The sequence below is a fragment of the Capricornis sumatraensis genome, chromosome 21, assembly GCF_032405125.1.
Source record: "Capricornis sumatraensis isolate serow.1 chromosome 21, serow.2, whole genome shotgun sequence".
NCBI classification, from domain to species: Eukaryota; Metazoa; Chordata; class Mammalia; order Artiodactyla; family Bovidae; genus Capricornis; species Capricornis sumatraensis.
The window spans coordinates 43,964,257-43,978,126 of NC_091089.1; the positions used below are offsets into that span (position 1 = coordinate 43,964,257).

The 13,870-nt window shown below is 47.6% G+C and overlaps 1 protein-coding gene across 4 annotated transcripts in view; it reads left to right on the top strand.

Annotated features, from left to right (window-relative positions):
- Nucleotides 1-13,870, top strand: part of MTCL1 (microtubule crosslinking factor 1) — a 110,253-nt gene that overhangs the window by 55,624 nt on the left and 40,759 nt on the right. For all 4 annotated transcript variants that reach the window (XM_068993719.1, XM_068993720.1, XM_068993721.1 and 1 more), the window contains exon 4: nt 10,643-10,702. In XM_068993719.1, the coding sequence (XP_068849820.1) occupies nt 10,643-10,702 (60 nt within the window). The remainder of the gene's footprint in view (nt 1-10,642; nt 10,703-13,870) is intronic.

Here is a 13,870-nt window from a genome sequence, read left to right on the forward strand (position 1 = left end):
ACAATTTTAGTCCTTTTTAAGTGTATACTTCAGTGACATTAAATACATTCACAAAGTTCTGTTTCCAGAACTTGTTCATGATCCCAGTGGAAACTCTGTACCCATTAAACAGTATCTCCCCCACTCCCCCCGCCACACCTTCATCCTCCCACCCAATTCCTGGGAGGCTGTGTTCCGCTTTCCATCTCTACGAATGCGCCTGGTCTGGGAATCTCCTATAGGTGGACTCATACAGTACTTGCCTGTTTTTTGTGTGGCTTATTTAACCTGGGTGATGTTTTCAAGGTTCGTACGTGTATCAGAGTTTCCTTTTTATGTAAATTGTGTGTAATGGAGAGAGCAGAGACCCTCAAACCCGAGCTCCCATTGGCTCCGTCCTCGCCTCCGGGCAGCAGTGGTGGTCCAGCCAAGCCCAGCTCCCCAGGTGGGACTGGGAGTCCCCGTGTCCCCCGTCCTCCAGTGTCCTGGGAGCATCGGGCAACCTTTCAAGCCCTGCTTTCCTCCTCCTCCTGCTTTCCGTCCTGGTGTGGTGCTGACACCCCTGTGGGTCTGGGCCCATGTCACTCTCCCCAACCCCTGTCTGCTTCAGGTGGGAGTGGTTTTGCTGAACGGCAGAAGCAGGGAATCTACAGGGCAGAAGGACCTGGCGCACCTGCTGTCATCCTTGGGCAGGGCAGGCGTACATGCTTGTCAGGGATAATTGATCACCTGTCCCAGCGGAAATGGCCAGGGGAGCTGCATCTGTGGAGGATGAAGGATGACGCTTTCAGGCAGATGGTGCTTCCTGATCAAGCCTCTGCTCTGCTCTGTCAACTTGGAAGCTGTTAGAACCCGGCTTGACTGCACAAATGGGCTCACATGCAGTCCACAGAGGAGCCATCTTCATAAGATGCTCCCTGAGTCTGAGTCAAGAACTTCTTGTCCTTTATACCCAAAAGGGAATGGCAGCCCACTCCACTATTCTTGCCTGGAGAATCCCATGGACAGAGGAGCCTGGAGGGCTTATAGTCCATGGGGTCACAAAGAGTCGTACACGGCTGAGCACACGCACACACACACCTAGATGAGCTCGTCTCAGTTCGGATGGCTTGCGTGTAGATACCTGACACTGGATTTTCTCCTCCAGGCATTTCATGGGAGAGGCTGGTCGTTTAGGAGACAGGCAGCTGGACTGCAGAGGCTCTGACAGTGCAGAGCAGACCCTGCACACAAGATGGACACAGGTAGCGAGCACTGCAGGGGCACGTGTTCCCAGGACCACGTCTCGGAGCGACGCTTCCGGGACCACCTCCATTGTTCTCAGCGTAGCTCCATCCTATGGGTCTCACCCTTGGTGCTCCGCCCTCAGCAGGACACCAGCTGTCCTCTCTGGGGAGAGGAGAGCTGTCCTCAGTGAGCACCTCAGGGCTGCCCCTGGGGCTTTGCGACGTTGTCACTGAGTCAGAGCCCGAGGTCCGGCGCGGGATTTGCAGGCGGTGGCAGCTCTGACCTTGGCTGTGGAGGGGCTGCAGTGGAAAAACCTGGTCTGGCAGCCGATCGGGCTTGTAGAGACTGTCTGGGAAGTTCTGTGCCATCATGTGCTGGCAGAAATGCGTGGTTTGGGGGTGGGGGGGCAGCTTCTTACAGCACTGAACAGACAGTAAAACTGGCTGCTTTTAATCACCTGAACCAGGGCTGTTCTCAGTCTTCCACTGGAGGCCTGCTCCTAGCTCCAGCCCTGCCCAGGACTTTCCACGGGCCAGGCTGGGCCAGGGCAGCAGGGCTGTGGTCCCTCTGCTGCTCCGCCCATCTTGAGTCCTGGGTTCGTTCAGCTGGAGGCACGTTACTTCCGAAGCGCTCACTGCTGGCCCAGCTCAGCAGGTGGGGCAGCCCCGGCTACAGGCCTAGCCGCCTCCAGGGCTGTTCACACACGGCAAGAGCAAGCAGCGTCCTGCCCTCTTCCCCTGGCGCAGTGATGAGTCTTGGCTAACTGACTCATCCGAGGTTCCCCAAAGGTGCCGGAGGCTCAGAGAGAGAATACAGAGAGCCTTTGACCAAACTGCAAGGTTCACGAGATCGGGGTGCAGGTGACCCCTCCCTCCCTGAAGTTACTCAGAGTGTGCCTTGGTGTCAGAGATGGGAATCTGGGTAGGCACGGCTTGGAGATGACAGTCAATGAGAATGACTGAAGATGTGCCTGGGGCAGGAGTGGCTTTGTTCGCAGAGCGTGAGGAGAGGGACATCAGAGGTTTCAGAGCCTTTTGGTGGGTGATTCTTGGAGCTGAGCGGTAGCTCCAGATAACAGAGCTCTGAGCAGGCGTGGCTCAGCAGGTCGGCCTCCGTCTGTGGGGAGCCTCTAGGACAGAAGCCATCAGCCTGGCAGGGTGATTAGGATCGGAGCCATTTGCTGTCCCCAGATGTCCGTCAGGCCCTTCCTTGTCCTCCGTGTGAGGCTGTGCTTGATAAGCCCTGGCAGCACAGCACTGATCCTGCCTGGGTCTAATCCCCCTGTTCCACTTCCTGTTCATCTCTCTCTGGCTTCAGGGCTCCCAGTCCGTCAGCTCTGACCGCTACAGCGTTAGGTGTATCGGGGGGATGTTTGCTTCGCAAATCAGTTCTCTTGTTTTCCAAATATAGCATCTTTTCTGACTCAAAACAGTAGCATATTCATTTTGACTCTTTCAGAGAAATTTTTTAAATCTCTAAAGGAAAGTATGAAGTCACCCATAATTCTACCACCCATCGATAAGAACTGGTAGCATCTCAGAGTAACATTTGCTTCCAAACATTTCAAAGACAACAATAGTTAATCTTGATGAGATTATATTAAATTTATGTTTTTCATCCTGCATTTCAAGTTGGCATTTTATGGAAAGTTTCTCATGTGATTAAAATTGTTTAGTAATCACTCATAGTGGTGATACAATTTTAACTATTCTCAATGAAATTGGAAACTTGCATGTTTTTCTTCTAAATATTATGAAAGTTTTCAATCATATAACAAAGCTTAAAGAATTTTCTAGTGAGCACCTATATAGTCACCACCTATATTCTCCATTAACATTTTACTATATAATATCAAGCATCTTCACCCACTTATTAACCCAGCTTACTTTTTTTTTTGATGTATTTGCAAATCGGTTGTCGACACCAATTCATTTTTCCATCAATGCATGTTAACTAGAGCTTAATTTTTACTGACACTTTTTTTGTTGTTAATCTATATAGACTGTCTGCACCCATATTAAGTTTACGACAAATAATGTGCATACATTTGAATAGTATAAAGTGCGGTCTATTATTTAGTACAATACTCAAGTCATATTAGAAGGTCCAAAGGGTGTGATGGCAGATTATTATGAAATGGTATCTCAGGTTAATCAGAACATTTCCTGAGGCTCTTTTTGTTTGGGTGCTAAGTATTTTCTCACGTTACATGCACCTAAAAAAAAAAAAGTGAATGTTCTCTGAAAAGGGGGCAACATTTAAATATATCATTTATTTTTTTGGTTTGTTTTTCAAAGTACTTCTAACTCTTCTGTATTGTGTGTGGGTGTGTTCAGTCATTCAGTTGTGTCCATGGGATTTTCCATGGCAAGAATGCTGAAGTGGGTTGCCATTTCCTACTCCAGGGGATCTTTCCAACCCAGGGATCCAACCCATGTCTCTTGCATCTCCTGCACTGGCAGGCGGATTCTTTACCACTTCAGCACCTGGGAAGCCAACTCTTTTGTATTATTTAATCAGAATAGGAAATAATTTGCTTCTCTTAAAGGATGGATGGATATATTTCTCCCTAGTAGACCAGTGGGAGCCAGGAACAGAGTATTTTTTTAAAAGACACAAACTTTATCTTCAGTTCTGACCAGCAAATGGCATGCATTTCTACAGATTTTCAGCTTTCATGAATGCCCAATGGCCCTATTGATTACCTGCTAAGTGAGTCAATAGAAGCTTCCGAAATGTGGGTTCCAGTGGAGTATTTCATATGATGCTTGGTGGTGTGACTGAGTGCCTGTGTGTGTATGCGCACTTTGAGAGGTAGGATTTCTACAGTTTGGGAAACAGACACTTTTTGCTGCAGTCATCATTTTGGGCTTGCAGTGATCATGATTTTCCATGTTTCTTTCTGCTTATTAATAACCTGCAGTTTGGCCTCCTTAGTTCATTTTGTGATGTCCAACTGAGAGCACAGTACTGGGACATGTTTTAACCAGCAATTTTCTGATTACTAGGCCTACAGACATGTGTCTCTAAGGTTTAAAATGAATCCACCAGCCCTGTTACAGAGCACGGGTGTGTCCAAGTCCCCAGATTTGCCTGTGCAGTGACCTGTTGTTTTCGTCTTCATGTTCTTTCTTCTCACAGGAGAAAGTGGTGTCTGCTAGGCTGGGTGTGCTGGCGGTCCCTGTCCATCCGGGGCGGGCCTCGGGGCCCTGGACAGTGCGGTGCGGGGCTGGACAGCTGCCCCCTGGCTTCCCACTCTGTGCCTGGCTGTCTGGATTCCCAGGCAGCTCTGACTTCCATGGCAGTACCTTTCTTCTGCCAAAGTGTCCCAATGTAACTTTCCTGCTCTTCTCCTCATTTCCTTTGTGGTATTTTGTCCTCTGATAATGGTTTTCTGTCTTTTCCAAATAAGGACTTTTGCCTTTTGCAGTCTCAGATCCTTCAGAAGGCATCAGAGCGCCAAGAAATATTTCCCTGCCATGAGGTGCCTCGTGAGCTGAGCCGCTTGCCACCGTTCCTGTAAAAGTCTTTTGTGCTCTTTTGCTAAAGGAAGGAGAGAGCTCTTCAGATAATGACCCCAGCAATTTGAGATCAGAAACTTCAAGAAAACAAAAAGAAAACCAGCCCAAATGGGGAGATTGGGGTCTGAGGGCTTAGAGTGAGGGTCAAGGGGGTGCCCCACCTCCGAGTTTACGGAACCTTGAAACATGACCTGACTTCGGTGTTTTCTTGTCTGTTAACCAATGATAAGAATGTGTCATATATATACATTGTGTTTCTCAGGGCTCCCGTGAGAAATATAGTAGGTTACATGTGACAAGAAAGTTTAGCATCCTGCCTGGCGCGAGTAAACATCCAATAAATGGTAGTTGTTAATATTGTCACTGTCCTCCCAAGTAGGCGAGAAGAAAGGTGGCCTTGCCGGGTTTCCCACCAGATCCTGGGGAGTTTTTCTTGTGATGGGCCTGGCAGCGTATCTGTGGTACTGCTGACTTCAGAGTGAAGGACCAGTCTCACTGGGAGATGTTTAGGGATTAAAGGAGAGAATGAAAGGGAAGGAGGTGTCTCCTAGCTGGGACCTGGTGCTTCTGCCTGAAGGAGAAGCTGGTAATTCCCATCCTTCATGTCTCATAACATAGTGAGAATGGTAAGACAGGTAAAAGGGTGTTAATAACGTCCTCCTAAAAGGAAGAAGGCCCAGGCACCTTCATTTTCTTGTTCTGATGGTACAGCTGTGTGCTGCAAATCAGCACTCAAAATCCAAACAACGTGCAAAATAATAATAATTTGTATGGGCTTCTCTCGTAGCTCAGCTGGTAAAGAATCCACCTGCAATGCAGGAGACCCCAGTTCAATTCCTGCGTCGGGAAGATCCCCTGAAGAAGGGATAGGCTATCCACTCCAGTATTCTTGGGCTTCCCTGGTGGCTCAGCTGGTAAAGAATCCTCCTGTAGTGCAGCAGACCTGGGTTAGATCCCTGGGTTGGGAAGATCCTTTGGAGGAGAGGATGGCAGCCTCCAAGAATACTCCAGTATTCTTGCCTAGAGAATCCCCATGGACAGAGGAGCCTGTTAGGTGACAGTCCATGGGGTTGGAAAGAGTCAGACACAACTGAGCGACTAAGCACACAGCAAGAATCTGTAAGAATTTTGAGACTCCTCTGCCTCCATCCATACTCTCTCCCATGCTGACTCATAATCTACAGCATCCTAAATTTCATTTGCTGCCTTTTATTTGCAATATAAATTTTAAGCCCAAAGTCTGTATCTGAAATGTTGTTGCAATTGAGAGCTTGTTAGTTTTTCTGAAATCACTGGAAAGAAACTGGCTTACTTAAAATGTTAAGAATTGACACGCAAGTCCGAATAATTGCCTGACTTCATGTTTATTTAATCATATCCAATACTTAGCAAGTAAAAAAAACTGGCCTAAAACTCAATATTCAGAAAACAGATCATGGCATCCGGTCCCATCGCTTCATGGCAAATAGATAGGGAGACAGTGGAAACAGTGACAGACTTTATTTTCTTGGGCTCCAAAATCGTTGCAGATGGTGACTGCAGCCATGAAATTAAAAGACGCTTGCTCCTTGGAAGAAAAGCTATGGCAAACCTAGACAGCATATTAAAAAGCAGAGACATTACTTTGCCAACAAAGGTCTGTCTAGTCAAAGCTATGATTTTTCTAGTAGTTATGTATGAATGTAAGAGTTGGACCATAAGGAAAGCTGAGGGCCGAAAAATTGATGCTTTTGAACTGTGGTGTTGGAGAAGACTCTTGAGAGTCTTTTGGACAGCAAGGAAATCAAACCAGTCAATCATAAAGGAAATCAATGCTGAATATTCACTGGAAGGACTGATGGTGAAGCTCCAATACTTCGGCACCTGATGTGAAGAGCTGACTCATTGGAAAAGACCCTGATGCTGGGAAAGATTGAAGGCAGGAGGAGAAGGGGATGACAGAGGATAAGATGGTAGAATGGCATCACTGACTCACTGGACATGATTTTGAGCAAGCTCAAGAAATTGGTGATGGACAGAGAAGCCTGGTGTGATGCCATCCATGGAGTCGCAAAAAGTCAGACATGGCTGAGCAACTGAACTGAACGACTGAATACTCAGCAAATGCATCATCCATAGATGGATTCAATTTGGATCCAAACTCAATTTTTTTTTTCTTCTCAGTAGGAATTTTAGAGTTGATCTAATGGCAGTTGGCCAGACTAAAAAGGAAGAGTAGACTGAATCACAGGGGAGTCACCCTTCTGGTTCTGTTCATTCGACAGTCAGCATTCACCTCTTTCCTTATTGTTTGTTGAAAGACTCTCCACTGGATCTGAGTCATCCGGAAGGGTGAGCTGGCCATGATGCTCATACCCCTCCTCCTGCACCCTGGGTCCCCACCCCCAGAGCATGAAGCCCTGCCTGGGCAAGGCTCGAGATGTGTGTGCAGAGGGACCTGTACCCTAGTCTGGGACTCATGACAGCTTAGCACATGCCTGCAGTGCTGTGGGGTACCTGGCCAGTCCCCCTAACTCTCAGAGGGCTTCCTGATCTCTTTCACCAACCACATGTGTACCAGTTATACCTCACGGACCAAACTAATAAAAGCAGCATCACTTTGTGGAAAGAGACCCCAAACCTGGCTGATAACTTCTGGTGAAGCCACTGTCATCCCACACAGACACCAGTGATTCAGTGATGGTCTCTTTCCTCTGACCTCTTTAGTGGACAGAATTTCATTTCCTGTTTTTTTAATTGCAAAGGAAACAGTATTCGCTGCTGATAAATTTGGAGACTTTGAAAAGCCACGCGAAAAATTAGAATCACTTGTAATTCTATTATCCAAACGGGATCACTGGTCACATTTTGATAAACCTTTTTGTAGTTGACTGTTATCACATACGCATGACATACATATGCATACTTATAATTTATTAGATATAAGTTGAAGTCACAAAATACGTGCTATTTGTAGTCTGCATTTTCCTCTTAGTATATTTCCTGAATCTTTAAGTATTCTTCAGAAACATCATTTTAATAACCTGCACAGTGTTCATTTACTATTATGAGAGATACTGTGATGAGCGTTCTTGGTTCATTCATAAATCTTCACACAAGGATCAGTGTTTCTCTTTAGGGGGCATTGCAGAGGTGGGATTCCTGGGTCACAATATATGCACTGGTCAGGCTGCACTGCCCACTGGAAGTCCACTCATGCTGATTGGTGTGGGGGGCTGGTCTGGGGATACTTGCTAACCTGGGCATCATACTTCTTTTAGTTCATAAATCTCTTAAGTGAGAAACTATACCTTGTTGCTTTAATTACTAGTCATCATGTTGATTGGCCGTTTATTTTCTTATTAAGATGGTTTTCCTTTCCCTACTACTTGCCAAATATTGTTCTTTTGTCTGTCTTGTGTTAAAAAAAAATCCTTTTTTCCCCATTTTATCATTTGCTTTTTAATACTATTAAGTGTTTTATTTTGATAATATAAAAAATTTTAATCTTACAAATCCACTCATCTTTCCTTGGATGTTTCAGCTTTCATTTCTTGTGTTTATAAAGTCCATGCCCCCAAAACAAATAGAAATTCATCTCTTTCTTTCTGGGATTTTGTGTGCGTGTCTTCTACATCTAGATTTTTAATTCATCTGAAATTAAAAAAAATACATAGTGTGGATCTGTTTTGGTTTTTTTTCTTCCTAATCCATAGATGAGGCTGTGCTCCAGTAAAACTTAGTCACGAAATAGGCTGTGGATTGATTGGTCCTGACGGTGTTAGTTTGCCTATCTCTGTTTTAGCTGAATTTTTGAATCTTTTTAAGTCCTTCATCCTCATCTCCCTTACAAATACAAAAAAAATACTTGTGTTTTTGTATGTGTGTATATATATGTATGTATATTGTCACACATGTAAATACTTTTATGTGTGTATATGTTACACTATCCCATGGACAGAGGAGCCTAGTGAGCTACAGTCTGTGGGGCCCCAAAGAGTCAGACACAAGTGAGCGCAACGATGATGGTACACTATACATACATATATATATGGAGAGAGAGAGGAATTTGGTTGAAGTGTCTTATAAAATGATTTGGGAGAAATGTGACATATTTATAACAGGGTTTTCCCATCAGTCAACACCCAGCATTCATCTGTGTCCATCACCAACCAAAGCTTTATAGTTTCTTTGTTGCTGGTTAATTTCAATCCTTGCAGTGTTTCTCACTGTAGCTGCCACTGTGATTAGGATCTGTGTCAGGGTTCCCACAACCCCCTGCCTGTTCCCTGGTTCACTGGAATGATCACAGGACTGGGCAGTTGTGTTCAGGGCAGGACAAGGGAGAAGGCTCCCCACCCCAACCAGGCAGGTCAGTGGAGCTACTGCAGCTGGGGTCCCGGGACCAGCTTCTACCCCGCTCCCCACTCACTCCCCACCCACACCAACTCTTAACTCCTCATCTCTTCTCTCAGTTACCTTTTCACCAGGCCACCAGCCTCCAGGAGGCTCAGGGCAGCTGGAGTTTTAGTTGTTTCTTAACCCCAAGATTTATGATCTAACATGACACAGAGACACCCAAATGTACACAGAACTGAGTGAATTAACTTTAGATCCAACATGATGGAGGCAGCCTGCAGAAGAGCCTCCTCCCCAGGCTGGGTGGAGTGAGGGGTGCGGCAGAGGCTTGCAGCCCAAAGGGCACTGCCACACCCTCCCCCTACACCTTGAGCTCCCCTGGAGGAGGCGGTTGGTCCCTTCTTTCAGGGGGAGCTGCAGAGGAAATCTTTCTGCCACAGGCTCCCTAAGGTCCGAGTGCTGCCGGTCTGAACTATCCGGACTGCTTTCTTCTGAAATGTGCTGTGACAATGTCCATCCTCTGAGCTCCTTTGTCATCCCCTCGGAGCTCCTTGCCCTCCTTCCAGCAGTGCTGTCTCCTCGCTTTGCCCGAGGAGGGGGAACCGCCTTGGCTTCCTGCCCCTCCGTCTCAGACACCCCTTGGCCCTTTGATTGATACATGTGCTTGTCTTTCAGACATACCTCTTGCCCACAGCAGGCAAAGGTGCTCTGTGATGGGTGTAAAACTAGCTACTTCCCATATGAATACATGATGAGCTTGTTAAGACCTCTAAGAAGGAGCTTTAATCAGGAATTGCAGTGGCTTCATGGGGAATATTGTGACTTGGATTCTCCATAAACCAGGACCACCATCTCTCCCTTCTGACCAGTTTCTGTCTCACCGCTTACCCACAGGGGCCCAGGAAACAGCAACTAATTTTTTAAATTGAATTTATTTTGGCACTGCTGGGCCTTCATTGCTGCATGAGGGCTTTCTCTAGTTGCGGTAAGTGGGGGCTCCTCTCTGGTTGTGGCGCACAGCCTTCTCGTCGCTGTGGCTTGTCTGGTTTCAGAGCACAGGCTCTGGAGCACAGGCTCAGTAGTTGTGGTACACAGGCTTAGTTGCCCCACAGCATATGCAATCTTCTTGGACCAGGAATTGAACCCATGTCCCCTGCATTGGCAGGTAGATTCTTAACCACTGGACCACCAGGAGAGGCCAGCAATTAGTTTTGATATTAGCCCAAACAAGACATAATTCAGAGGAGAAATCACCCTCAGAACATTACATATGTGTTTTCCAACGCTTCCTACCCTCTCCCTCTTCCCATCCCCCCTCCTCAGTCACAGTGATCCTGGCCTCCCTGTTTATGAAACTGAACGACTAGGGAAAACCCCAAGTTCAATAATCAGGACTTGAAGCCTCTCAGGAGGCAAACACCTCCCAAGCTCTAGTTTGTTTTGTGATTCCAGTGACAAAAGAGCCTCCTTCCACTGTGTGTGTGTCCCCTCCTGGGGGCGAAGGGACTTGCCACCTTGAGCCAGTTCCTGCATGTGACCCCCCCTTTGTAACAGAATGTCACCTGGCTCTGTTTCAGAGTTCTTTGAAGAGAAGAGGCAGCCGGGAAACATACAAAGAGAAGAAAGCCTTCACCCAGGTAAGCAGCATCTCACTCTCATGCGACGTCTCCTCATTTTGAGTTTTCTTGAAAAGTGTGAGCATCACCTTGAAGATCGCCAAAGAATCACCTGTGCAAACATCTGAATTCACCCAGAGCCTCCACGGGGTGAAAGTTGTCTTCCCAAACCAAGAGTTCTTCCCTCTTGTTTCTTTCACTGCTCAGCTGGTGGTTTCCTCAAGAAGGAGGGGAACAGACCAGCTTCCTGGGCAGCGTAATCAGGTGCCGTTCGGGACTCTGCTGTGTTCTCAGATGGTGACGGGCATTCTGGCCATCAAAGTCAATCACACAGTGAAAGAGTGAGATAGTACAGCTGCCGTCACGTTGGGTTGTCCAGAAAGCATCGTTTTGAGGGTTGGAGTTTTTTTTAAATGCACAAGCTGAATAGTATCTTAAATTGTCCTAATCGAAAGCAAGGTGTTCCCTGCAAGGTGGTCAGAGTAGGGCCCTCTCTGTGCACAATGCATTGGGTCCTTCAGAACTTCTTAGCTTTTCTGAACACTGCATTTCTTTATTTTCTAAATCACTACTAGTATTAGATGTTAGAAAGAGCAAGGCCTCTTTGGGGTGTCTGCTCCCTGGAGGCCCCAGAGCAAGGAGTGATGAGAGAGACACCACGGAGAGTCCAGGAAACTATGAGGCCCAGTGCCCACCCCTCCGTGAATCCCCGCTCCCCATTCCCTTGCTTCTCTCCTCTCCCTGAAGCCTCCATCGCCACAGCAGCTTTCATGGAGGGCCAGGCCTGGTGAGCCAGAGAAATGGCAAGGCTTAGCTGTTTTCTTCCACATCTCTGCTGCCCAAATCTCACTTTGGAACTGCTAATAATGGGGACATGAAAGCCTGTTGTCCCAAGATGCTGGGCGCTTCGACCCCTGGCCTTCAAGACTGTTTCAACTTTCTGGCTTCTGACTGGGGAAAAACTGTTCTTTAAAAGCGTCATCTTTGCATATCGTGGGGTGACAAGTGCAGTGCACTCACCGGGGGTCAGTGAGGCTGGGAGTAGGAGGGGGAGACCTGAGAGTGGGATCATTGAGCCGGGAGTTTCTGTCTGGCAGAATGGAGGAGCCGAGCACCTTGGGAACTGCAGGTCTACAGCCAAAGCTCAGAGGAAACTGCCGCCCCGGCGCAAGGTAGGAGCGCGAGCAGCGGTCAGCGGCGCTGGGGTACTGGCCAGAGGCAGACTTGCAAGCCAGACAATATACACCCACAGCGTTATATTTCTGTTGCTTGTCAAGGCCTTTCCGCTGGTGGCGGCGGTGGTGGTCCTGGGTGCGTCCTCCGTCACTGCGGGCCATGCTGGGCTTCTCTGCCGCACCACGAAGAGTCACGTGGGCCGGCTACTGGATCTGCTTCATGCTCCTTCCTGGAGCTGTCAGACCGTCTCCTGAAACCAGAGCTCAAGGTCGGCCTTGCCCCTCCCGGGGAGTCTTGGCAGAGTTCTGGAAAGTCTTCAGTTACCAGATAAGATGGGTGTCCAGCCGGTACTGCTACAGCTGAGGCTGTGATTCCCCCATCGTATCAGAAGAAGTTGGCCTCCCGCCCCAGAACAGGCTGAGCCCGGCTCCCCTCAGCCTCCCTTTACCCTGCACGCTGGCTCCGGCTGCCCCCACTGAGCAATGAAGTTGACCACACACTCCCTCGGTTTCAAAGACGGCCTTTTTTTTTTTCTTTTTAATCAAAACCTGCATTAGTCCTGGTGGCAGGGCTGGCTGTGCATGGGTGTTGCATAGAAACAAAGCATGCTTTCATCATATGTTAGAATTCCTGGTGTGGGGGTAGTTTCTTTCCTTAAGGAGCTGGAGCCTTTTTGGATATTTGGTCAATTCTCAGGTAATCTATAAATCGGACGCTCACGAGGGTATGTCGTGGAATCCTGCTTTTTTACCTGGCCTGGGTTTAAGTTTGAGGAGACAGAGGAGGAGGATGGTTCTGATTTAGAACCAGACTCGTGGAGAATGGCAGGGGATGGGGGGACGGTGTAAGGTTTCCAGAAGTCAAGGTGATTTGAGGGCTTGCTGGGGTTTTCTACCATGTAGAGGGGTGCAGATAAGTGCTTCTATCTGAGCACAGAGCCCTGGGGAACACCAGACTCCATGTGCATCCTCCAACAGCTCAGCTCAACTTTTGGGGAACAACCCTCAGGAGAGACAGCCTGAGACGCCCTGACCCTGGTTTGAGACAGAAGCGTCCTAAACTGTGCAGGGGGCTCTGCCCTCGGCCGCCACCATCTCAAGGGCTCACCAGTCGTGAGTCTCCAGGGAGGGTGCGTCAGGACACTGGTCCCACCTGGGCCTGTGCCCAGGCTTGAGTGCCGGGCTGAAGGTGGAATTCCCCTTGAACAGGTGACATTCCCCTCCACTGTCTCCATGGCTGTCCCCAGCACTGAAGTGAAATTCTGTGCTTAAGTTGGAGACAGGATGGTGTAGGTGATTCTAGACTCAGGACAGACACTAGCTACCAAGTTCATGATGGGGCTAAACATCTTTCTCTCCTGGACTTGTTACCCCTGAAGTGATTCATTTACAAAGTACTGACACTCTATCTCCACTGACACCTGTTTTAGTTTATTCAAACCCCTTCTTATGACAACAATGACCTCTCTATATTTGGACACATAGATTTCTTATAAATCTATATCCAAAAATTTAAAAAGATGCTTTTGATCTGCTTTCAAAAGTTCTAAGAACCTGGGTTGTTTAACATGCCAATTTCTGGTACCCAGTAGGTATTCAGTAGTTCCTGAAGGAATGAATGAATAACAAATAAGTAGGCTTTTCCCCTTAGTGTTAAGTTAGGATTAAATTCAGTCTGTGTTTTATGGCCCATGTATTCTGTGTAGGCCCTGTAAAATGTGCATCATTACCGCAGCAGTGATGGTAACCTATCTTGCTCCATTGCGTGGAGCTGTCAGCTTTATTTCCGGTTGTCACAGAACCCCTCGTTATGTCCACCTTTGTTCAGTTGCTAAATTGTGTCTGATTCTTTGCGACCCCATGGATTGCAGCACACCAGGCTTCCCTGTCCTTTTCCATCTCCTGGAATTTGCTCAAACTCATATCCATTAAGTCAGTGATGCCATCCAACCATCTCATCCTTTGTGGTCCCCTTTCCCTCCTGCCTTCAATCTTTCCCAGCATCAGAGTCTTT